Source organism: Desarmillaria tabescens (genome assembly GCF_030435595.1).
Source record: "Desarmillaria tabescens strain CCBAS 213 chromosome Unknown EV420scaffold_35, whole genome shotgun sequence".
NCBI classification, from domain to species: domain Eukaryota; kingdom Fungi; phylum Basidiomycota; class Agaricomycetes; order Agaricales; family Physalacriaceae; genus Desarmillaria; species Desarmillaria tabescens.
The window spans coordinates 354,672-378,308 of record NW_026848334.1 but is presented as its reverse complement, the minus strand read 5'-3'; the positions used below and the strand labels follow the sequence as shown (position 1 = coordinate 378,308).

Sequence of the window (23,637 nt, the reverse complement as noted above, 5' to 3'; positions counted from 1 at the left end):
CGAGAATTGCGTGAAATGACGTCGTCATGTAATCTCGGACACTACTTTTGCGTCAAGCCAGGTCAAGCCTTCCCAGCACAAAATAACGGCAAAACGGCAAGACGCCTCTGCCGCGCCTTGCCGATTTAGTGTTCGGCCCGAGGCGCGTCTATGGCGTGGGAACTTTATCCTTGTTTTCTTGGTGACCCAGCTACCATGTTACGAATCGGATCTGCCCTTCGTTGTCTACGGGCAGTCCGTCCTTCTTCGGCATCGTATACAACTGCAGCAGCGCCTGCATCCCTTCACCGTACGGTCCGTGTCGAAAATCTTCCCTCAGGATACGATGTTGGCAGCATCATCCAAGCTATAAAAGCCAACCCTGCGGAGGCCGTCGTGCCTTCAAAAGACCACCTACTCGTCAAGTTTTTCGACGAATACACGGCAAAACGCTGTGTTGAAGCCAGCAATGGCGTTCAAAATCTTTCCTTGAAGATTGACGAATCAACTTCTGCGCCGCTGGACGACGCGACCATCTCCAAAATCGTAAAATTCAACTTGACACGCACCGTCAGACTGAGCGATATCCCAAAGGGCCTCAGTGAGTACGACCTCAAACAGACACTCTCCAAGTACGAAGGCGTAGACGTACGTTTCAACTTGGCTGAGACGGAAGCCGATATACATTTCTTGGATATTCACCAGGTGGCTGACGTATGTTTGTTGAGCTTTCTTGATTATTAACTCATGCTTACAAGTCTTCAAGGCATACAGTGCTTTGAAGGCCACAGGCGCCACTCCGACTCACATCCAAGTCATCCCGGATGATTATATCTTTCCCGAATGGTATACACCAGAAGGACCAGAAGCAACACAGGCCGTCGTCTTCTCCGAATTCCCCTCGCCTGAAATCCGTAACGATTGTTATCGATTAGTCTTGGATATGAACTCCAACACGGTACCTTTTATCACCACGGTCTTCGCAGGACGAAAAGTAAGTATATCGTTTCCCATCCCGAAACACGTATCTCATTGATCCGTTTCAGGGGATAAAATCCTTCTTCCCAACGACAGCCCTAGCCAAGCAGTTTGTTGAGGAGTGCAAACCGAAGACGGATGCCTTTGGCGTCAAAGTTGCCTTCGAATCGACAGTAAGGACACTCAAGGCCAGTTCAATCACTGCAGTCAGCTTGGGTGCTACTCGTGTAGTATCTCTACCCGTCACCGTGCAGCCTTCGAAGTTTGGCAGACTCCAGAATTTCTTCAGAATCTACGGCGACGTAGCCCAATGGTGATTACTTTTCTTGCATTATCCCTGTTTTCGGTTCTGATGTCCTTTTCCAGGGGCATATCCTCCTCTGATGGGAGGTTGCTCGTGGCATATTATAAGCTGATGGGGGCCGCGAGCTTAATCTCTGCCTACAGTCAAGGGTTCAAACATAAGGTACCACCGGAAATTGAGGGTGTTACCCCCACTTTTTACCGGGGCAACAGGTCATAGCGGGATACGCAGATCTCACAGGATCATGTAGACACGTTCATGGTATCAGCGGTGTAATATATTGCCAAAATTTTTACGTTGTTGAACTGGGTCAGCAGCGACACCCTTTTCAATGCTAAGAGTCTGCTCCTGCTAAGACCTTCGAGTTCTGCCCTGGTGCGGCATGCCCTCACCCTTCCTGAGAGGCTGAGAGTTTATGTTTGATATAGAATGAATGGTGCTTCATTCACTAGGCAACGATGTTATGCTTGGCCTGGATCCATCGTGTAGCAGTTTCTCCCATACTAATTCATCCTTGTAGACTGGTAAGCTACCGCTTTCATCAAAGGTTATTACTAGCACCTAATTGAATTCCGTGCTCTAGAGGGTTTGATCACATCAAAGGTAAGAAAGCCTACCCAGCAGATGCACGCTAGTCAACGCTCGCGCGTTCAGAAATTGTGCTGATTTCACCGGAATAAAGTTTCAGACAACGGGATGGGATACTTATGCCATACTAGTCAGTACCAAGCCGGACAACAGGAAACGGCTATGATACCCTATCCAACCTTTGCTATTCATCATTTCGCGCCCGAGATCATGCGGTGTGTTGAAAAATGACCGAGTTCTCCATGGACATTACATGCAAACACAGGTAACCACATGGAACTCGATTCTCCAATCATGATCCGTAGCGGAATAGGGCTCGAATACCCTCAAATCAGCCTCCACGAGCACCACGATACCATCCGCAGTCACCCAAATTTGTTCTGCTAAAATCGGACCAGGCGTCGAGAATTGTAATCTTGAACGTCCGAAATCCCCCCAAGGTGGGATATCGATGACTGCTGGTACCGGGCTGAGTGGGTCATTTATCGGCTAATAGAGCGCAACGTCTAAGCGGACAGCCATCCCAAGCTTTGAGCGAAACTGACCTAAAAATGGAGCGCTCGTGAAGCTAAATATATTCAGCGCCTGCCCTGGACTATCGATGAGATCGGACCATAAGAGTCGGATATACAGAATACCCATTTCCCTGCGATGGGATGGACATGTGAGCTTGGACCGAGGTGTGAAGACGAATAATACCTCTACTTGTGTCTCGCGGGTTCTGCCTTTCCAAGGGTTGCAATACCGATAAATTGCCCGGTTCTTGCACAAATTAAATGAAGCTCCGCGAAGAGAAGCGTGCTTAATGGTGGTTAGGAATGACCAAGATCATACCAAGCAGGCATGAACTTCCTTACAGTACCTTTGGAATGAACGCACCATAACCGGTTAATTGGTTAGCATACTCTCCCACCAAACGTCTTCGTAGAATCGTCTAGGGCTTGGCGTTAGCAAGAATGGGTATCGAGGAAGTCAACGGACGTACTTCTAGCAGAAAGGAGCCTGATCCCTTTGACGACAAACGCGTTTTCCCAGGACGGAATTAGCCAACGTCAACCGTGTCCCAAGGCAACATGAATTCTCCTTTGAGAGTTCTCTCGAAGAACATACAACCGAGGCAGCGCCAATTCCGTGGAATATTCCCTCAATGTGTCAAGCAGAGCTGCCGTTTAGGTGGTCCTGCGGGCTGAGCCACCCCCTACACAAACGAACAAATTCTTGACTCCGTTCAGACACAAGAGAAAGCAATGCAAAATTGGTATTTTTTGTGATGGTATACAATGAGTGCTGGGAAGTGAAATGAAGAAAACCTGTATACAAAAGAATGTCCACAAATAAATAGGGGACACAAGAAAACACGACAACGACAGCAATAACGGAGAACATACGTGAGTGACTACACAGAATTTGGAGGAGGGGATGGGACATCAAAGCCCAGTCTCTTCCAATCCCTCGCAACGAAATTGACACCTTCGAGATCTTCCAACCACACACCTCGACCTCCACAGCTATCCCAGACAGCTCTCCAGAACAACATCATGTCAATGTCAGGCTCGAGGCCATTCCGAACCTTGAACAACCCGGGTCCCATGTCCCTGACATATCGCAAGGAGGGAAACGCATCGCGCCTGAGCAGGCTCCGCATCTGCTCAATCAGCAGCCAGTTGCCCCGCCCGATGTCACGGACTCCGATAAGCTGCAGCCGCGGATGAGACGGAAGGAGCACATGCGGCGCAATCCAGTCTGGGCTCTCCCAATTCCACTCGGCATCTGCGGAGCAGATGAATTCGGTCATGTTCGGGAGGAGGGACGCGAGGCTTGGCCGGCCTGTGACTGGACGAATGGGAGTGATGTAGTGCTCTTCGAGGATGTTGGACGAGGAATGTCCGAGTTCGAGCTGATTAATCTTGGCACCGTGCGCGGAGAAGAAGGCGAGGAAGCCGGGGGAAGAGTAGCTGAAGTCAGGTGAAATAAGCGAGAGATTGCAGAGTGACGGAAGGATCCAGGTGGAGAGAAGCTCGAAGGTGTTCGAGCAAAGGGAAGTTTTCAGCGTCTGTAGTTGGGGAAGGTAGAAGGTCTGCGAGGGTGATACGGGGGGCGGCGAGGAAACAGCAAATGCTGAACGCATAGGCGCATGGAAGTGTAACTCAAGGAAAGTGAGATTGTGTAGGACAGAAAAGAGGGGCATAGTGGGAGTCGGAGACGCTTCATAAGAGGTCCATGAAAGACGACGGAGGTTGGTTGGTAATGACTGGAAGAGGTCATCTGGGGTACATGTCTCCTCCAGAGGAGAGTTGACGGAAAAGAGGGTAAGGCGAATGGATCGATGGTCAGAGTAGATGGCAAGATCGGGGGAGGCGTCGAGGATAGTACGGAGATGCGACGGGTTGCACTTGTCCAATGTCATGGTTTCGACGTGAAGCCTCCTGATCCAACGACCGTGACCCTTCCCCTCTGGCGTTTCCAAGGTACGAGCAAGAAGTCGGGCGTGGCCGGCACGATTGACCCAGACAAACTCGTACAAGAATTCAGTGGCCCACTCTCTCCACTGCCTGCTGACCCGGCATAGAGCTAGCTTTTGTTGCATCGTCGCGTAGTATGTAACTAATCGCAACTGAGTGACATGAGGGGGATCCAGGAATGAAACAGGTCGTGAAGTATCGAGGGGATCAGGATATGAACAGGTCGCAAACCGGATGACAAGCATCCAGATCTCCGGCGGAAGTTCGGGTCGTGGTGTCGTACGAGTTACGAGGCATTCGATTGGTTGAAGAGCTGAGGGCTTGTGTTGTTTTTTCCGCTGCACAGCGCCACGCAAGACATGACCGAGGCAAGACATTGTAGCTGCTGCAACGGTAGGGTGAGAAAGGGGACAGTCTGAAGAGAAGTGTTCCTCACGAGATGACAGATGAAAGATGAAAGATGGGATCACTGCTTGCAAGGAGGGTATCTGATATCTTGTTGAGGCTGATACAGATGTGATACGAAAAGAAAACAAGAAAATGCTGCTCGATGTTGTCAATCAGCACGGAGAGGATATCAAGATAGTAGCGACATACGGTGACGACGGTATATGGGGCGCTGAACTCGTGGTCCGCGACAAGAAAAGTGATGTTGGAGAAACGCGGAAAACGCAGAGAGAAAGGCAGGGACGTTGCAGGATATGACGGAAACGCTACGTGAGAGAATGAGCACGAACACCGTGGTAGAAGAGAGAACATACGGGAAACAGTAACGCTTGTGGCGGGCTGTAGCGACAAGATCGCTATAAAGGAAGTAGAATCAGGTTGTTGAGAACGCTGTGCACGCTGTGGACGACGACGAGCTCGCTGTATGCGGGTGGGGGACGCGGTGGTGGTTCGCTACGAAGAAGGGAATCGGGAGTTTTGGGGCCGAGAGATTTTCCCACGTCTGCGGTCACCACGCGGCTTTTACCCCGAATGGTCTTAGCTAATCACCCTCATGGCTATCCATTTTCGTACACTTCCGGTCCTGCCATGGATAGCCCTTAAGAATTTGTGAATGCTCCTGGTTCTATCTATGCGCTTCCCAGCCCGTTTTCCTGGCTAATGAGCCTCTATCCCCCCCTCCTCCCCTCCCCGAACCAAATGCTAGATCATTTTTGGAGACTGAGCGCCTGCACACATGGAGCCACGACTAAACTTCTGATACAAACTATGATATTGGAAGGTTCTTTTTGCCCACCTTGGGCATCTTGGTGGACGGGGACCTAGTGGTACCATGATGATGTTTATATTTCTTCGCCGATTATTCACCTACCGAAACGACTCACGAGGCTACAGTGGGTAAGAACACACAATACGCTTTTCTAAAACCGTGTAACGAATTTCGGGAACTTTCCGGAATCAGCATTCAGATGGAGTTGGAACTCAGCACCTCATCAATTCGAGCGGGAGCTGCCCTGCATGTGGATCCGATTAAACCGCTGAACATGGAGAGATTTCCCACCACAATTAGGAACCGGTACCTTATGTGGTAAATCAACTTTATATTTACCTCGATCCTGTCATACCTCCCGTAAGGCCTTCCTCTCGCTGCCAGCCCAAATTTCCGCAGAGTTGAACGGGAGTTGACACGACGCTGTAACATCTCACGGCAGCCTGTACTGCTCCGGCAGCATGTACCAAAAGCCTGTTCGTATATCGATAAACTGTGGGACAAACGACGTACATATTCAATTGCCTTCGATGACATGTATACGACTTGTATGATGGATGCCAGGAAGCACAGAAATACAATCACACAAAAAAAGTAAATTTCCGAGTTTTGGTCAGAAACCCAAAGACAAAAGAATTCCTCCCGCCTTGGGGCAGGAGAGGGCGAAATGTATCCCACCATTCTTATTTAGTTTTGACAATTAGAAATTCGGCTAATTTTACTTTCTTGGGGATAGAAATGATTTTCGCCGAAAGCAATGCTGACAAAAACCTAGGTCTAGGAGCGAACCTCCGATCCCGAAGTAACGTAACAAATCAATGGGGCCGCACAGAGAAGATAATAGCTTCTTTCTGTGGCTATCATTAAACTCGAAGAATAAGCAGTACCAGGCCGTCATGTTCGCTCCGCTATGCTAATGAGGCCGACGACGTACTCACGAGATGATGCTATAAGGCGTCTCTTTTTAAAGCAGGAAAACGAGTGATAGCAACAGAGAATCTTCGCTTTCGAATGCCAAATCAGGTATATCGTTATTCGAGCATTCTGGGGTTGAATGTTGATAGACGCTAGTGGACATCTCTCCGAGTCGGAGGTCAGATAACCATAGCCGCCAAGAATCAGGAAGAATCAATACTGGAATACACATATGTGGGGAGACCGGACGGCCCCAGTACGATAAGAATGGGAATTACCAGACTTCCTCGCAGTCCAGCGGCCTGGTGATAAATCCACCTTGATGGCGGTCGATAGTTCCCTGCAGAACCTTACTAGAATTCCTGTGAAGCCCGCGCCAAAAATATCAAGGGAAATGTTTGAGGCAGTGCTAACGAGGCCGAATAATTGGGGACGAATTCTCAGCGAAATACATCATGATACTAATAGGAGAGGGGGGTACGTGTACACGCAGAGCATACTTAGCTCGCAGTCGATGCATTGAACGAAGAGGTAAAACGAGGTAAAAAGTCAGAACAGTGGCGCATCATTCATCATGTCCGACGGTCCGAAGCTATATGATCATGGATCCAACAACTCCGGAAATTGCCGGATAACGTTTACCTTTGGCTATGACATTCCACGGATCAATCCAATTTCCGTTCATCTCAGTACGAACTCTGTCTACCTAATTCGAGAACAAAATTCAAGGCGTCTCCAATAAAACAGAGGGAGGTGTACTACGATAATGGAGACGAAATATAATATTCAGATTATGGTCCCATACGGCGTCCTTGTACAGCTGAGCCGGCTTATTATTCCTCCGTGCTTCTTATTAATGGATTGTTAGCTTCTTACATGAAGATAGACCAGAATTTCCGGACCTTGAGGCCCAACAATGACCCGATGGGCGCCACACGACAAAGTGGCAGTCTTGGGCAAGAAAGTGGATATCCGATATTCAAGCTAGGACTCTGTGGACAGAGTCAAGGCTTCGAAGTTTATTTAGGATTTTTTGCACCATTTGGTACTCTCAGACTTCTACCGCGACGAGCCGACAAAAATGTAAAACTCTTTTTCTGCCTTGGTCAAGTCGATAGCGCCCATCGCCTCGCCCCCCGCCCCCCCTTCTCTCTTTCAAGCTTCGCTAATCCGCTCAAACGAATTGTGTTGGCAGACTCACAGTCTTTTGATTATAAATGGCCCGTTAGAGATGGCTGGAAGGCCCGCAACGTTTCGAACGCCGACCATCGACAAGGCTAACCCGGGATACTAGTTTCTTGTTCTAGTGCTATGCTCTCCACGCTATTTTCGTGGCTCGAATCTATTCCCAGCTGTTCACGGAGATCCGGTAATCACGCTACAAGACTGCATGTCATGAATTAGAGTCATGTCGGCGACCTCTCTGAACGCCTACACTTCTAGCATCGTCTGGCTGCGGGATTCTACTAAACGTCATAAGGAATAATATCCGCTCTTCATGGTATTAAGCCAAGCACAACTTATTTTGAGGTCAGTCATTCGTTTTCCTGAGGTCGTTTTGCTGATTCGACAGGGTGCGCGGTATTGCTCACAGTCGTATGGCACCAGATCTATCTGTGAGCACATAGTATATTGTCATTTGAACGACGCTTATGTTCATTCGGTAGATGTCACACCACAGAAGTAGCCGGCACTCAGCATGGTTGCGAACAGTGTACATGCACTGAATACAACTTTATAACGTCAGTCAAAAAGACCATCGCCTCGCTCACTGGCAGGACGTTCTCCCGTTCATGGATGCTTGACAACTTTCAAAAGCCCCGTGTGCTCCGCATCATATAACGGTTGCGTTGTACTATATTTGGGCCCTCAATTTGCTACCACGAGGTACTTCTCATCGTCTTCTTCATGTTGCCCGCTAGACATCGCAACGTAAGTTTTCTATGGGACTGGTAGCGCTGGGTTCGCCACTCATCTAGCCGTCCTCATCTATGCCATCTCACTGACCCTGCGCTCCGACCTCCGGCATTCGTCTTGACTGGACCTTTTATCTTTTCTCCGTGACAGTAAATTTCTCTCACCGTGTGAAATTAATGACACCGTTTTCTAGCCTTGTTCATACTTCTACTAATAGCGTGCTAACCGGGATGTACGAATGCACAATCAGATGCAGAAGCCAGCTCGGGTATGTTTTATATCCAGTTTGCCGTCTGTCATATCGAGACCGCTTTTCAGGATATCACAACACACCCTTTCTCGTACTCTTACGTCGCCGTGCCAACTTATCCTTTTCAAGATCTGTGACAATGACCTTCGAAACCCCAGCTAAGGTATGTTTAGCCGCCTCGCAGCATCGTTCTAGGCTGATGTGCGTGTTACCAGGTACATTGTTCACGAAGAGGAGTACCGTTAGCCGGCTCGATCTTGGCGCATGCTCCCGCTTCCACGAGCTTTGACCTTCGGTGCAACATACGAGCTAGGCCACCCATACCATAATTTTTCCAGCTTCACCTTGCTTCTCTGGCGTTGCATTTGACGCCCCTCACAGGTCGCAGTCTACAAGAGCTCCTGGTCAACAATAAACTGATACTATTGGTTGTGAGCGCCTATCTGTTACAATGTGCCATGCCGTTAGTGAGGAGTGACATTCCCATATAATACTAGGTACGGCTGGCAACCGTTGTGCCTCCTTGCATATTTTGCTGGAACGTGTGCAAGCGCGTCAGCCGGTTTTCGTCCGTCCAAGCCCTGCATCGGGTTTAGTCCATCCTCGTGGCGAAAATTTGATGCTCTGCTTATACTTATCGGGACATTCCCTTGTTTCACCAAGCTCTTTTTCCCCTAATTAAATGATTAAGTATTCGCAATCCTCGACCGTTCTTCCTCCTTCCTCAAGTTTTCCCCGGCATCCGGCATAGTTTGTTAGGTGATTATTATCTGAAAGTTCAGTGTGCCTTGGTCGTCGGCCGAACCCTCGTGTTTTATTACTGAGTATTATTTTCTATAGATGAGCTACTAGGAGGGGAGCTGGGACAAGCCGATTCGATGTTGCGTTGCTATGGAGCCTCGCATCAGGTATGCACTCCAGTAATCACTGGTGGCTGTCGACGCGCCGGATTTTCGGTAACAGTGAGCCTTGAGTAAGTATGTGTCGACCCCACACGGGGACAATGTGCTGATACTTGGTATCTAGATCAGGTAAGGTTCCGGTACCGATGACCGTCTAATGTTCATTTCCTGTCAGATAATAACTCAAAGCGGCAGTCTGAGGCATATGAAAGTTGGGATATGCCTACCTTCTAAAATGAAGGGTATATCCCTCAAGACGAGCATAGAGATCAGGCGGAAAGTTTGGTCATTTATGGCAATGATTTTTCCGAAGTCGTATTTGTTTCTCCAGACGATCTATCGATAAGTATGGCATGCCTCGACGACCCACACTATAAATCCGAAGTCACTTCTTCTAACATCTCAGTGTCGGACCGGAAAGGTGAATGCTAAAGGCCAATGACGACCAACCGCCGTCCGAGGACCACAATAAAACGCGAAGGTTTAGGTACGCCAACACCGACTTCGACGTGCGTTCATCGTATCTGATTTCCTACATGAAACTCGTGTCGGACACTGTATTTGCGTATGCTGACTGAGTCTGCAAGGCAGAAGGAGATTTTGATCAGGCGACCCAGTACGTGCTACCTTTCCAGGTCCCTACCTGTGGTTCCATACTTATCCGTAACCGTAATCTCTGCAGGGTGGATACTTGAGCTAGTCATCGGTCCCGAATTCTTACGCCGTTTGCTGGGAGCAGAAAACGTCACGCGTAAAGATATATATTGCCTGGCAACGTTCTGGAAGGTGACCTTTGTATTACCCAGCAAAGGGCTTCTCCAGAAGCATACGTACCCCTAAACAAATATCCCAGGAAAGTCATGGCTTGTATTATCTAGTGTGCGTTTTTCATCTCCGCATCCATGCGGTCCCCGTGTTCTAACGCCAGAGTATAGAGACCGCTTCAACATGGCGCCCCGTGAAGTTTGTGCACCAGGAAGATGGATCGATAGCCGCCTACCTTTCATTTTTCGGCGCTTATTATGGTGTTTCGTCGATTGACACGGAGCTATTGGAAGGTAAGCGTTTCCCTGACATGAACCAATATACGGCAAGAAATGAGTATACGACAGTTCATACGACGGAAATCTGATCGTGCAGTAGACCAGCGACTAGGCTCCATTTCACATATTGTGAACATGACAATACGCAAGATAAACCGAGACTCTGCAACGGCGTTCCATGGCCACTGTGTCTGGTCCAGTGAGCGCTGCGACAATGTGCTCCTGACTTGACTTAGTGATCACCAGTCTTGGATTCCGATATTAAATACGTTTCCTGTGCTTAATGCCTCCGTGTCGGATTCCACAGGCAGCTTCAGGTCGCGAACGAAGGTATCAACGAAGACTCGCCCAGATCGTCCGACTCGACTTCACTGATAAATCTTGTTTAGGGCATTTGGCGGTCTGACTTGACTGGGCTGTGTAAGTCGCACAGTAATCGTGCGAAGTGAGTTACCCGATGTGATCATGCAGAACGGGTTCGGGCAAGACGCGCTGGCTTCATGTCAAGGATATTGGTAATAACGTTACTGTTGCCTCCGAGACCGGACGAGATAGGACGGAATGTGAATGGCGAAATCTCCCGGTCCGAGGGCGCGCGTAGGTGCAATACAGAGCTATCAATTAGAATCTCCCAGGACCGTTGGTTCTCCTGACTAGAAGCGCAGGTTTATAGGGTCAGAATGATGCGAGTCGACGGGGGTTGATACGGTACTAGTAACAGGAATAGGGCAGGATAGCCGCACATAGATAGACTGACCACGAATATCAATATTTGAATATCAAAAAAATAAAACATTGTGACCGTACCATTACCATCACGCCGGAACATTGTCCCGACACACCAAGGATGCACCTATCCACGGTTCCTACAAGCACATGGAATCAAATCATGAAAGTGTAGATCCTAGGGTTGATGAAATCTACCCCTCCCTTGGAATTGAAGATGTAGAACAGCGGCTGACCTCAATGCTAACGATTTGCCCACGACCGCGACGATCGAGACTGATCGTAGTTGGCGTTAGACCTTCGGGCCATTGCGTTCCATAGACATCGTGTAATGTTCTGCTTGGCAATTGGGAAGCAGCAGAAGCCTGCAAGTGGCGGCATCCCCATCGAGAACTACATTTCATCAAATCATTAGCATTTATTCCCCGAATATACATTTGGGGACCTCAGACTTGGTAGTAATGGCCCGATACCGAGGTCACAGTGGGTCGTCAGGTGGCTTCTTGTTGAAAATTGTCCGCAGATAAGCGATAGCTTCGAATAGTAAAACGTGCCAGGAAGATTGTGAAAAAAGATTGAAATACGGAAGCAAGAGAGGAAAACAACCACAAATATCTGCTCTTCACCTCTGACAGCTGCTTCAGTTCCAACAAATAATACAGAAGCCAAGAATACCGCTTACATCGGTATGTCTTCTCGTTCCATGTCATGGTACTGTTCTTGGGAGGCGAGGCATGCATCGTTCTAGACACGGAGGAGCTGTTGTCCTGTTGTCCGTGGTTAGTGCTAGAATTGAGGTGCGTTTCGGAATTATACGTACTGTTGAGCTACTCGATAAATTCCATTCTTCACATATTTCAGGCATTAGATCGTAAAGTCCAAGAGCTGGCCTATTCCACGACTTGAGATGAGCCAGCAACCAACCATTCCACAAGAGATCATCGATTTTCACATCATCAGCAAACTATCCCAGGATCTGCCGGCATTGCGAGCTTGCGCCCTGGTCTGTCGTGCATGGCGCATTCCCGCCCAAAATCGTCTCTTTTTCCACGTCGAACTTGGCTGCCCACTAGATTCGGATAAATCGAATTGCGATGACTTTCGTCGCGTCCTGGTATACTCCCCCCATCTCGCGTCCTACGTCCGAGTCTTGGACTTGGCTGATGGAATGGGCAGCCGGAAATGGATGACCAGGTCGAAGCAGCATTTATCCGCGATTCTTCCCCAGCTCGTTAACCTGATTAAAATCGAGGTCAGATTCAATTCGATTGAAACTTCATGGAGCGACATTTCTACCTTACAAGATCCCCTTCGTCGACTCTTCCAGCATCCCCACGTCGAGAGGATTCTCCTACGCGGACTTTCGAAGTTGCCTGACTGGGACGCGCTTTTCGGGATGTTGACAGGCTGTCGTGCCGGCCACGTTAGACTGTATCACGTCACGCTTGATCCGCGCACAAGATCAAGTCGTCGTCGGAACGGTCCCGCAGTTCGACGTCCCAAGTGTACCATTGGTACACTCGACGTAAACCTCACTGCCGACGAAATGGAGGATTTCGCGTTTTGGGCGAATAATCCTCGGTCGTGTATGGATATCTCTGGTCTCCGAAGATTTTGTTATTACGGATTAGAAGTGGGGGAGTTTGCGGCGTGCAATAACGTCCTGAATGCAGCCGCCTTCAGTTCGCTCGATACTTTCGAACTGCGAATCGAGGATCCCTACAGTATGTTCTCTTCCTTCCCAATCTGTCGATCTCTTGTTCATATTTTTCTTGATCATAGCGTACATAACCACGCCAAATTTTGTACCCCTCGCTATAGGTCGGCTGCGCCATTTTCAGATCACCTTGGAGGATACGTTCGAAAGCCGGGCAATCGTTTTGTGCAATTTGGTACAGTGGTGTACTCGACTCTTCGAGAATACAGGGCCGAACACCATCGAGGTGGTGACCCTATCATTTGCGCAGTGGGCTACTGAGCACAGAGATTTAGACCAACAGTTGGCTGAATGGAATGCTCTTGATGCGATGCTGCTGCGTCCGCACATGCACGCTCTTCGTCACGTTACTCTCGTATCCGATAGCGAGTTTGCCCATGATCGGAGAGCGGCACAGGCATTTTTAGGATCTAGAGTGGCTGATATGTTCCCTCTGCTTAGAGCCAGGGGGATATTACGCGTAGTATGAGGTATGTCTGCCTTGATCATCGTCGGAGAAGAACACGCTGATTCTGTCCGATATAGGATCAGGTGCGTGTCGTACACGCTGGAATCTTCGGATTGTATCTGTTTACCGGTGTATCATTCAATTTCGGACAACATCCATATCAGAAACTGTTCTTATGTATAGTAGAATCGAGACGTTACACAAGGGGAAATTTCCTTCAATGTACTGCTTAATTTGGTTTGGGAATAGTCATATTCTTGTATACATGACTTACTGCGTCCCATTGTTTCCTTTCCAGCTCGAGAGAAGGATAATGTGCGAACTGTACGTCTTACAATTGCCCAGATGTCCTTATTGGCGTAAACGGGAGAACAACTTTAGCGCATCACCAGCTTAGCTCTCGTCATTAAAGTACGTCATGTTAATATCCCCGGTCTCGATATTCTACTCAGGACTCGGATAATACTGTGACCGACAAATCCCAAACATTGAACGAGCTCTCAGGGGTTTCGTAGGAATATCAAGGCGGATCTTTTCAAAACTCTTTCCGGAAGGTCGACAGAAACAGGCTCCAATGGGGATATGAGTAATGCGCAATAGGCCATATTGGAGACATAGTATCCTAAAGGTACCTTACTCGACTGATCTCAGCTCGATGTACAGCGATCTTGCGTGTTTGGATCTTGGTTTGAGTAGTAACGTTTGGTGCATTAGGAACGCGGAAATTTGGTTTCTGAGATTATCCCGTATATTATGTAGTTGTTGGTCTATCAGATGGGCGATGAGAGGTACGATTTTTTCTGACCAGAGGAAGAGCGAGAGGAACTTTTTGAGCAAGCCTGGATTTTGGTTTGGCACGTGATGGCGACTGAATGCTTTCCTCTTTCGTCTCTGTTCGGCATTAGCCGACGTCTATTGCTTTGCTGCCGCCACCATCGTTTTCCTGTGCTGCAGCATTCTCAAAGCCCCCGATGTACAATCGCGGCATGTATTGCTGGAAATGACATTTATATTACATATGTGACTGAGGATTCCAATGTGGACAGAGTGAGTCGCAAAATTTGTGCCATTTTCTGAGATACCTTAGCAGTTACTTTTCTGCAGCGAACCAAGACCCATTATCACCTTATGTGGCTTTCTCAGCCTTTTATTATACCGAATCCACCGTGAAGGATGGTGAAATGGACTTTCCATACGGTCACTCCGATACTCAAGATATTTTTATGCCATATCTTCTTGTCATTGTGCGCGAATCGTCGCTCGCTTGGCCATAAATCTCATTATTTTCTCAGATGTCTCTGGCAGCTTTGCTCAACAATTTAAAGACCGCAGGCTGGGTCTTCGCGGATGTAGGTCTCCGAACGGTGATCCAGGCCAGTATCATTATATCTACTGGTGCGCGATATCCATGATTTTGAAAAATCAATATTCATCTCGTGATCCAGGTATATTGCAGAGCGTTGTAGACTCCCTTCTTCGTTCGTATTGAAAATACGCAGGGTCATATCTGACATTACAATGAAGTATAGTGTTTCCCGTTTATCCTTTTCACGTCTGATTGAAATCTGTAAACTATTCCAGTTATCCTATTGGAGTTGTTCTCAGCCCTGCTCTGGTTGTGTCTTGTTACGTCTCCAAGTCATACCGAAGCTTCCAGGGGGACATACCAGTTTCATTCTTCCGCGCTATTTTGAGAGGTTTTTGCGTGCAGCGCCCAGACTACATCTCAGTCGTCAATGTCAAAGTCGTGATTTCTCGAATGCTCCACTACATACAAAGAAGCTTCCGATATATCCTTGTCCAGCACATCCGGGATTGTTCTTGATTTGGCCAGTGTTATGATTGTTACGAAGATGTTGTGAGGCTAGCGTTTGAGGTGTATTTGCCATGGCAAAGAGGACACAGAGAAGCCGGCGATGCATTTCTTTGCTCAAGCATAGCGGTGAAATCTCGGACTTGTTCGCGGCCAAGTCAATCGTCAAGGATGAACGTTTTGCACTATATGTTGAGGAGATTGGCCGAAGTGACTTCCGTTAAGCGGGGGACAGGTGTATTGAGAATATGCGAAGAATTGTGGATTAGATCAGGCTTTCTCGGTGACTACCGTCTCTGTACGTCTCACTCCCGACCATCATCCTGCGAATCGCGGCTGACGGAAGATGTTAGGGCTTTGTATGGGAAGCGCTACAACCTCCGGAATGATATTCATGACCTTCAACCATCCCCATCAGCGCTGGATGACGTGACATCTGTCTCGCCGATGGTACGCAGCATTCACTGCGCACTCCCCGTGATCACATAATGATCCATCAACATCACTGAAGAGGCGCACTCTGAACCCAGCAATCACTCCGCGGAAACCAAAGTAATGGAGAACACCAGTGATACAGAACACGGTCGTCAAACATCTGATGAAACCCTTGCATCTCGATTCATCTATTCAATGCGCGTAGCGATCACGATCTGGGCGTTCCATCGTTTTGCATGGCATGAGGCGGCTATTCAGTATGAACTCCAAAAGCATGCGAGCTATCTTAGCGGCTCGTTGCCCAGTCGTTTCCAGCGTGGTGATGTTGTGCGTGATTGGTCAATGGATGCATTCGAGAAGTGATATGGCTGACGCCGTTCGCTATCTCCCTGCGCGCTTCGTTGAGCCTTCAGGCGTTATAGGCTCGGTGTTCGAAATAACACAACGGTAACCCTCCGGATAGATCGGCAGTGTTCTCGGAATACTCCGTACTCTGAAATCTAGCGAGCGCACGGGGTTCAAAGCTGAACGTATTGGCAATCTTCTCCCCGTATCAAGAAACCGGACGATTTGGGTTCCCTGCGGCGCGAATATTGAAGCAAGGCAACCAACGGCTATCAAACTCTGCCTTATTACCGAAGATGGTGCTAAATAAGCATTCACCCTCGTTGCTACGGCCTATCGAGGGACGGACACTGTAGAGGATTGTTTCATTGCAGGAAGAAATAACCGGACCGATCTCGAGTGTCTGGCATATTTCTGGTATGATTCAGATGCTTTCGGCGACGGAGGATTGTGGTTGAGACGTTATGAGGCAGGCTAACCAAGCCCTGGTTACATTCCGGCGGCAGCGAGGCTACGAAATGCCTGGGCCGACATGGTCCAGAATCGTTGCCCTTCGGTCAGGCATTCGGTCAGGCAGATTCATGCATGAGCAGCGTTATGTCGAAAGCGGGAGCGATAGCAGGTTTGGTCGTCGCCCGAGCTGGACTGCGATCATTGTCTAGTGTCTAGAACAACGCCGCGATATTGTGCGGGGGAAAGAGCCGCAACTCTGATGGATGACCTGCGTAAGACCGACCCTAGGTTCGCGCCTACAATTGCAATCAGTTCGTAACAATTGTCTGGTCGGAGGTGGATATTGGGCGCAGAGACGAGAAAGTGTTGCAGCAAAGTGCAGTGGCATGAGGCAACTCACGTTAGAACGCGAGGCCATCGATTACGGTGTTGCGGCAATTACCAGCATTTGGAAGCTTTTCGTTGCCGCGAACATTCGAACAGATCGTGCGTTCCGAACTTGTCGTCATCGTGAATCCCTCTAGCCGACGGAGAAATACAACGTCCCTGGTTCTTACTGGCCCGACCCGATCACCGCTTTGCACGTTCCCATTCCGGATCTTGGCTACAGTGATGTCAATTAGATGCCGGAGTCATTCCTTAGAGTTCCTTTACTCGTTGCACTCAGTCGACAAGTGCCCGTACGGCGAGCTCCATTCATCCCAGAAGAAATGCCCGATCTAGATACGATGGTTCGAGTGCGTCTTTGCTCCGCCTATTGCAACGCCTACGACGGTCTTCAGCAGGAGGTTCGTCGAGTTATTCACGGGCACGTTATTCTTGACTCATTTGCCGCAGTAGGTTCTCTCTGCATCTAACCTACTTTGGATTCGGTGGCCTTTACTGGTCCACTTTTATTCAGGCTAATGATACAAGCCAAGACCACTCAGTCGAGACAAAAGTAGCCAGTGTTCGTTCTCTTTTGCGCTATTTTTTGTACAACCCTACGTGCATAGGCATCAATTACTAGCGAAACTGAGAATCCCCGAACTTCTCCATCTCACATCCTTGTCGCGGGACAACTTTTGCGCGTCGACATGGTTTCTCTTCTCGGTGCCCGTGACGAATCACGTAGCAGACAACGGCATCAAAAGTATTCCTCATATTACGATGAAGGTGTTCCAAGTTGCCCGTCAAAAACCTCGTGCGAGACTAGTTGGGTACATCTTGTTTGCCATGGTAGCCAGGAATCTTATGCTCCTTGCATATATCGCAGCCTTCGGATGTAATCCAAATACAGCTTCGTAACGCGGAACTGGTCTTCATTTTGACTTGTGAGACTTGACTAGAACCTGTCCAAAGAGGGATGCTGTCCGTTGGTTACCGCAACGTGTATTCAATAATTTATCACTGAGGCGCATTGCCGACTAGCTGTCATCACCCCGTTCGTGGACCCTCAACGGCATCTTGATCACCGCGATACAATAGGTAAGTTAGATCAGCTAGATTCCTTTCATCTCAATTAGACCGGTTATATAGAGAACACCGGCGAACGTCTGAGTAATGAAGAGATCATTAAACACTATCATTACAAACTGTACAAGTTTACATTCTCCTGGTTCCTACAAGATGTTGTAATGGCGGGCTATCAAACACCCACAAGTCCAAAAAGAAGTCCAAAGGTAAAAACAAAATGTACTAGAGATACAAGAATGTTCAAAAAGCTATGATACAAGGGTAGAAGTGTGATAATCAAACGTTGTACTCTGCGATATGTCGCATAATCATCAAGGACGCTAAGCATTCTATATCACGCAAAATTGGGGTGAGTATCGAACCGATATAACGGGAAGATGATCTAAAGTGCTGACCTGTTGCAATGTGGCCGAACGCTTCGTCAATAGTAAGGGTGCAACCTGATGAACCCTCATAGTGCGGTTCTCCCGGTACTTTCAAGCTGTAGTACGCGACCAAGTACCCGCTGGTATTGGTGCACTAAGAGAGAAGAGAGACAGCCTAATCAGCGATCAATCCTCACTGCAGAAGACAAACAGACATACCGTCCACTCCTGGCCCTCTTGTGTCCTATAACTCCAAATATACTCTTGCGAATCGGACGCGACGAACTTTCGGGGCTTATACGCGCTAACAGCCAGAACAATCAGGATCTAGTACAGCAGCTCACAGCACGAAAATACACATACCCTCCATGATTCGAGATCTTCGGGAGGTACTTCTTCATCGGCACACTCTCCCTCGACGAGAAGCTAACAGTTCCCAACGCATTATTCGGGCCAAAGTCCAATGCAACCACCGCTCGAGGACACGAGCCCTGATACACCATCGCACTGAGGTTGTAGATCATATACGCCGTATGAGCAGAGTCCCGCGCAGTGCACCGATAGCTAAACCGCATGCGATCATGGATATCGATAAACTCCGACCCCGTGAGTCTCCCACTCTTGTCTTCGAGGAATATCGGCATCCCATAGAGCGTCATGGTGAAGGGGGGACAAAGGCTCTGAGGAGAAGGAGGGAGAAGTAAAGGAGCGGATGAGGGGAAAAGATGTAGTACGGATTCACGCATTTCACATTACATATATACCCCCCCACGACGCGCCAGACGCGATATCCGGCGAATTTGACGAGGGGAATTAACGCTAGGCCTAAAAAAGCAGGAGTGATCCGCCGAGGTGAGGGTGTGCAGGCGTTCGATCGTAGAAACCAGATAACGGGGAGGGCAGCCCTGATGGAGCATTTTGGCGAACAGTTGGTCGGTCGGTGGGGATGCATCGTGGCATCGATGAACCGGTTCACATGACAAGGGGTGTTGTGGGTTGTCCCTAATAAAGATTCGTCTTGGTCTTTCAGGACTCTTGTAACTGACAGACAGAGGTAAAAAAGACGTACGATAGGGCTAATAATAATCCATTTCCCAGGTCAGACTGCATCTCAAACGAACTTTTTTACCACACAGCCTGATATGATGTCGGTTCAATATCGCCTTTAATCGTAAGTTCATTCGGAAGCTTCCGACTACGGGTCGCTTGCCGAGGTTCAAGATAGGTTGGAACTTATTGCAGCTGAGTTTGCGTCGTAGTCAGAACGTCATGAGGACTTCGTCGAAGGCACTTGGTCCTCGGTGATATTGGAGACTGCTCAAAAGAACTCCAAAACGTGCAAACCCAATCAACACAGCAGAATGAAAAAGAACTAGGAAGCCCGTCTCGACATCACAGCTCATTGGGCTAGTCCTTGTGAACACGTCTTCGTTTTCCGCTAAAGAACAAATTCTGTGCATTTTTCATCAATCAGAAGCTTCAACCTGATAATCAGCTGGGAATCTGACCCTCGTTCTTCGTAGGAATCTCTTTCAGGGTCAGGTTTGTGGTCCGTCACGTCGATCGTATGAGGTAAATCTTGCCTGCCGCGTGCGGTACCGCTCGTACTATAGACACCCACATGATGAGAGGAAATGACGAAATCCCACGGCGTGTTTCTGTCAATGGCGCTGCCGCGCAGTACGGGTACGGCGATAGCCTCTCTATGAACATTGTCGGCCGTGGCTTCCAAGGATACTTACAGAAAGATGGACATCGTTGCCCGAAAATTGAAGCATTGGTTGTGTGGCGCAGCTCTCGTGTTGATCGGTAGAGGCCAGAATTAAATAAAACAGGGGAATAAACCGCTGTTGCTAGCGCTGTTTGGGCATCATCATGATTGAGCATCGGTTTGAAGAAATCTATGAGTGGCTCACCTTGAATAGTTGATGATGATGGCCACGATACGGGCTAGATGGTCGCATTGACGCTAGTATTCACAGCAGTTAGCATCGCCCTAGGCTGACATGCAGATTGGATTGAAGTACCGCTGCATAACGACGACCAAGCAGGGCTGACTAATGCAGGGACACTTGCGTCGGACTCGGACATAGTTTCGTACCGCGTTCCCGCCGTTTGTGAGGGAAAGTGAGGTACCATCGACGCTCCAGCTAGGGTGTCGTTCGGGAAAAGATACCGGTGGCCCGTGTCGGGAACGCGGAGACGTGCCTGCTTACCATCTTCCGGTCAGGGTTATGCACGCCTGTACTTGCCGGACCCCGCGTATGTATTTTGCGACTCTCTTGAGCATTATCCGACTACACGCAGGGCCTTCTACCGGCTACGTAGTGGGTCGGATACATAAGGGCTGGATGCTCCACACCCTGCCGAGCTGTTCGAGAAATACAGCACAGTAAAAAGTAGCCGGAACTGGAATAGTGCATTGTTGGTAACTGACGCCAAGTATCTTGAGTGGTGAAGCGAATTTCCCATGACTTCAAGACATGAAAATTGTATGGTGTCCATCGGGAATTGGTGACAATTACACAACCTTTCTGGCTCGGGCGTCAGCGAACATCCATAATCACCCGAGTATACGACGAAAAGATGATGAGTCGCGTACCTTGAGATAAGTCCTGGATGCTCTTGTTGCTCCATCGCATCTGTTTTTGGTAAAATTAGGGAGAGGTACGCGTTGCTTATCGGGCCTTGAGGCAACAATCCATCACGTTGTCTTGCTTAGTAGATTCTCCGTAGCGCTGTTGATTCCACCTTGTTCCAACTTTAGCTTGGGTCATTTTTGCTGCTGTTTGAGCCTCTGCTGTTGAGCCGAAAGTGATATTATCAAGATGAAAGATATGTTACAAGATTGGACGGATATCATTTAGATTCTTGCTATAGGATGGTCCTTGACATGCCCTACAACAGGGTACCGTTTCCTAGCGCCAATTCAGTACCATAAAATGGACACCGACAAGGAAACACTCACATAAAAAAGGCATGCCAGTCATCAAGGACCTTCATATCTTTCTCATCCAGCACGCTGTAATTGGGCACCGCATCCTCCACCTTTAGACTCGACATGCCCAGCCCCCTTGATCCATCTTTTCCAGCAAACACACTGTACGACTTTCCGGGGCCGTACACATCGCCCTTCCTCGTGACATCGAATATCGTTCCTGACGGGTCGACGATAAGTTGTCGTTCTTTGTGGCGAGCCGCCTAGGCTCTCTCACCTTTGATAGAGACGTAGATTGGCTTGGACGGGTCCGAGCCGTCATATTGTCGCAGCTCCTCTAGGGTGTAAGGGTCGTCTTTAGGAGGAGGTAGATCGTCCTTTGGTGGCTGCATTATCGTTTTTACTGGCTCTGCTTCAACAGAAGGCGGCGGCGACTCGGTTGCTGTTGGTGGTGATGGTGATGGAAAGAGAAAGCGATGGCCGATATATACGATAGGGACTGCAAGCAGGAGAGCGTATGCGGGGAAATTGGAGAACGTGGAGAACTCGACCATTTCTGTCCAGGCTGCAATGTGAAATTCGCCGGTCTATTTAGTAATGGTATCACGTGAAATGAGATGCTTGCTATTGTTTGTCAAAAGCGCAGGCTCGTTTACCAGCCGGCGTTTCGCCCACGTGGCTGCGCTATCACTTTTGGGCGAAAGCGGCTGGGCAAAACGGAAACGTTTTAGAGGGTCACGCTTTCTGTGACTTGGGACTTAGAAAAGTTTCACATCTTCACCGCTAGTTTTAATGGCTGTCTACTCCCCTCCCTTGTGTTGGGATTTGGCAATCCGGCATCATGCCGAGTTCGCTTATTAAGGAAGAAGTCTGAGGAAAAGCGTGGAAAGTTCTAGTAAAAGTACATTTAGTATAAAAGTAGTAGTCTCGTCCCCATCCGTTTGGTGTGATCACTCGCTACGCTCGGTACAATCGGACCGGTCCACGTGTGGCGGAGTTGAAAAATGGAGGGCTCAGATCACACCGAAACGTCTGGGGCATTTGAGTCGCGATTTCACCCCTCCTCCTATTTTTTCAAATAATGATGCCATCTTGTTGCTTTATTTGGACTCTCTTGTCCCTGTACGAGCGATGTACTTACATGCAGTCAATGTAGTCGCGCATATGCTCCGGAAACAGATTCTTAATAAAACGGCACCCATGCTGGGCTGCCTTTACAGTGTTCATAAAAATATTGGTTTTTGGCAGTTCCTCTGGAGTCATAGCTTGCAGATTCAGATGCGGCTTCGAGGCGTCATAGTCAGATGCATTCTTCATTCTATGAACAGACGTTGAATGCGATTTTTGGACGGTCACTTGTTGTCTTTGCGCGATCTCAATCTGGGAAATGACCGGTCACTAAAGTACTGACTATCAGACAGGTATAAAGCATAAACGACGCGGTGTGTCTCTGCTTGGGCGTGGAATGAAATTGCCCATTACTATTTGAAAAGGAGTACGAGGGGTGAAATCGAGAGCAAATGCCCCAGACGTTTCGGTGAGATCTCTGCCCTCTATTTTGAAACTCCGCTCACGTGGGACGGGCCGATCTGTCCGAGCGCAGCGAGTAGGGTGAGATCTCACCGAAACGAATGGGTACGAGACTATAAAAGTAGGTACTTTAGCGTAGATCCTCATGCGTTTGCAGAGCTCAGCCAAGCGCAATACTATTGGCTTGCTACCGCGCATGTGACACTGGGAACGAACCGATACCCCGTTTTCCAACACCTTGCAATGCATCGTAGAGATACACATTGCATACTCTGTTTACCACTGAACCTCCCACACAGCTTATTTTTTGTGGCCTCGCCTGGAAAACATTATTCGACTGTCTGCTCTTATGATGTCATCATTTAGTCATCATTCTCTTGTCATTCTCTCATGCGGGAGAGACAGTCATCGAAGGGCAAAGTAGAGGGCTCGATAATTATGAATTAACAGGATTTAAAATAATATGTGCACAGGTATACTATGCATACTAACCCTTATTGAGGCAAACCGGAGGCAGAGGAAGTGTAATGGCTGCTGAAAATAAGCTGCAAGACAGAAATCAGTGAAAATTTTCTAAGTCCCATGTCACAGAGAGTGTGACCCTCTAAAACGTCTCAGTATTGACCAGTCCGTTCGCAAGCTCACCTCTCCTGTCAAAATCATGTCAAACCATACCAAACAACCAAACATCCGTATAAGGAATTAGCATCACGAGGTGGCAGCTTGCGAACGTCGACTGGCTAGCGAGTCTATCAAAAGCGTTGTAATGCCGCACTTGCTTCGTCTCTCTTCATTGCTCAGCGAATACCTATGCTAGCTATACTATTTTGAGCTGGTTAACTTTGCCTGTGATGCACA

General features: G+C 48.5%; 6 protein-coding genes across 6 annotated transcripts; 3 read left to right on the top strand and 3 right to left on the bottom strand.

The window, feature by feature from the left end:
• Positions 1 to 56: 56 nt before the first annotated feature.
• Positions 57 to 1,602, top strand: EV420DRAFT_1562331 (uncharacterized protein). Its single transcript, XM_060473893.1, has 4 exons — positions 57 to 693; positions 746 to 973; positions 1,026 to 1,270; positions 1,324 to 1,602. Exons 1-4 carry the CDS (start codon positions 151 to 153, stop codon positions 1,478 to 1,480), a joined length of 1,173 nt encoding a protein of 390 aa, XP_060327420.1. The 5' UTR covers positions 57 to 150; the 3' UTR covers positions 1,481 to 1,602.
• A 1,643-nt stretch (positions 1,603 to 3,245) lies between these two features.
• EV420DRAFT_1646466 (uncharacterized protein) lies at positions 3,246 to 4,688 on the bottom strand (the record flags this gene model as incomplete). Its single annotated transcript, XM_060477919.1, has 1 exon — positions 3,246 to 4,688. The coding sequence occupies one exon, from the start codon at positions 4,686 to 4,688 to the stop codon at positions 3,246 to 3,248; it is 1,443 nt and encodes a 480-aa protein (XP_060327419.1).
• Positions 4,689 to 9,936: 5,248 nt separating this feature from the next.
• On the top strand, positions 9,937 to 11,155 carry EV420DRAFT_1482746 (uncharacterized protein; the record flags this gene model as incomplete). The annotated part of the gene is made up of 8 exons (XM_060469926.1): positions 9,937 to 9,998; positions 10,099 to 10,127; positions 10,194 to 10,297; positions 10,440 to 10,569; positions 10,655 to 10,753; positions 10,862 to 10,884; positions 10,944 to 10,999; positions 11,026 to 11,155. 8 exons carry the CDS (start codon positions 9,937 to 9,939, stop codon positions 11,153 to 11,155), a joined length of 633 nt encoding a protein of 210 aa, XP_060327418.1.
• A 711-nt stretch (positions 11,156 to 11,866) lies between these two features.
• Positions 11,867 to 13,570, top strand: EV420DRAFT_739329 (uncharacterized protein). Its single transcript, XM_060483283.1, has 4 exons — positions 11,867 to 12,077; positions 12,142 to 13,004; positions 13,063 to 13,467; positions 13,523 to 13,570. The coding sequence occupies exons 2-3, from the start codon at positions 12,188 to 12,190 to the stop codon at positions 13,464 to 13,466; spliced, it is 1,221 nt and encodes a 406-aa protein (XP_060327417.1). The 5' UTR covers positions 11,867 to 12,077; positions 12,142 to 12,187; the 3' UTR covers position 13,467; positions 13,523 to 13,570.
• A 4,652-nt stretch (positions 13,571 to 18,222) lies between these two features.
• Positions 18,223 to 18,970, bottom strand: EV420DRAFT_1274627 (uncharacterized protein; the record flags this gene model as incomplete). Its single annotated transcript, XM_060467851.1, has 4 exons — positions 18,223 to 18,275; positions 18,342 to 18,465; positions 18,531 to 18,615; positions 18,675 to 18,970. The coding sequence occupies 4 exons, from the start codon at positions 18,968 to 18,970 to the stop codon at positions 18,223 to 18,225; spliced, it is 558 nt and encodes a 185-aa protein (XP_060327416.1).
• Positions 18,971 to 21,091: 2,121 nt separating this feature from the next.
• Positions 21,092 to 21,806, bottom strand: EV420DRAFT_1562261 (the record flags this gene model as incomplete). The annotated part of the gene is made up of 3 exons (XM_060473892.1): positions 21,092 to 21,229; positions 21,280 to 21,469; positions 21,527 to 21,806. 3 exons carry the CDS (start codon positions 21,801 to 21,803, stop codon positions 21,175 to 21,177), a joined length of 522 nt encoding a protein of 173 aa, XP_060327415.1. The 3' UTR covers positions 21,092 to 21,174.
• Positions 21,807 to 23,637: the final 1,831 nt, after the last annotated feature.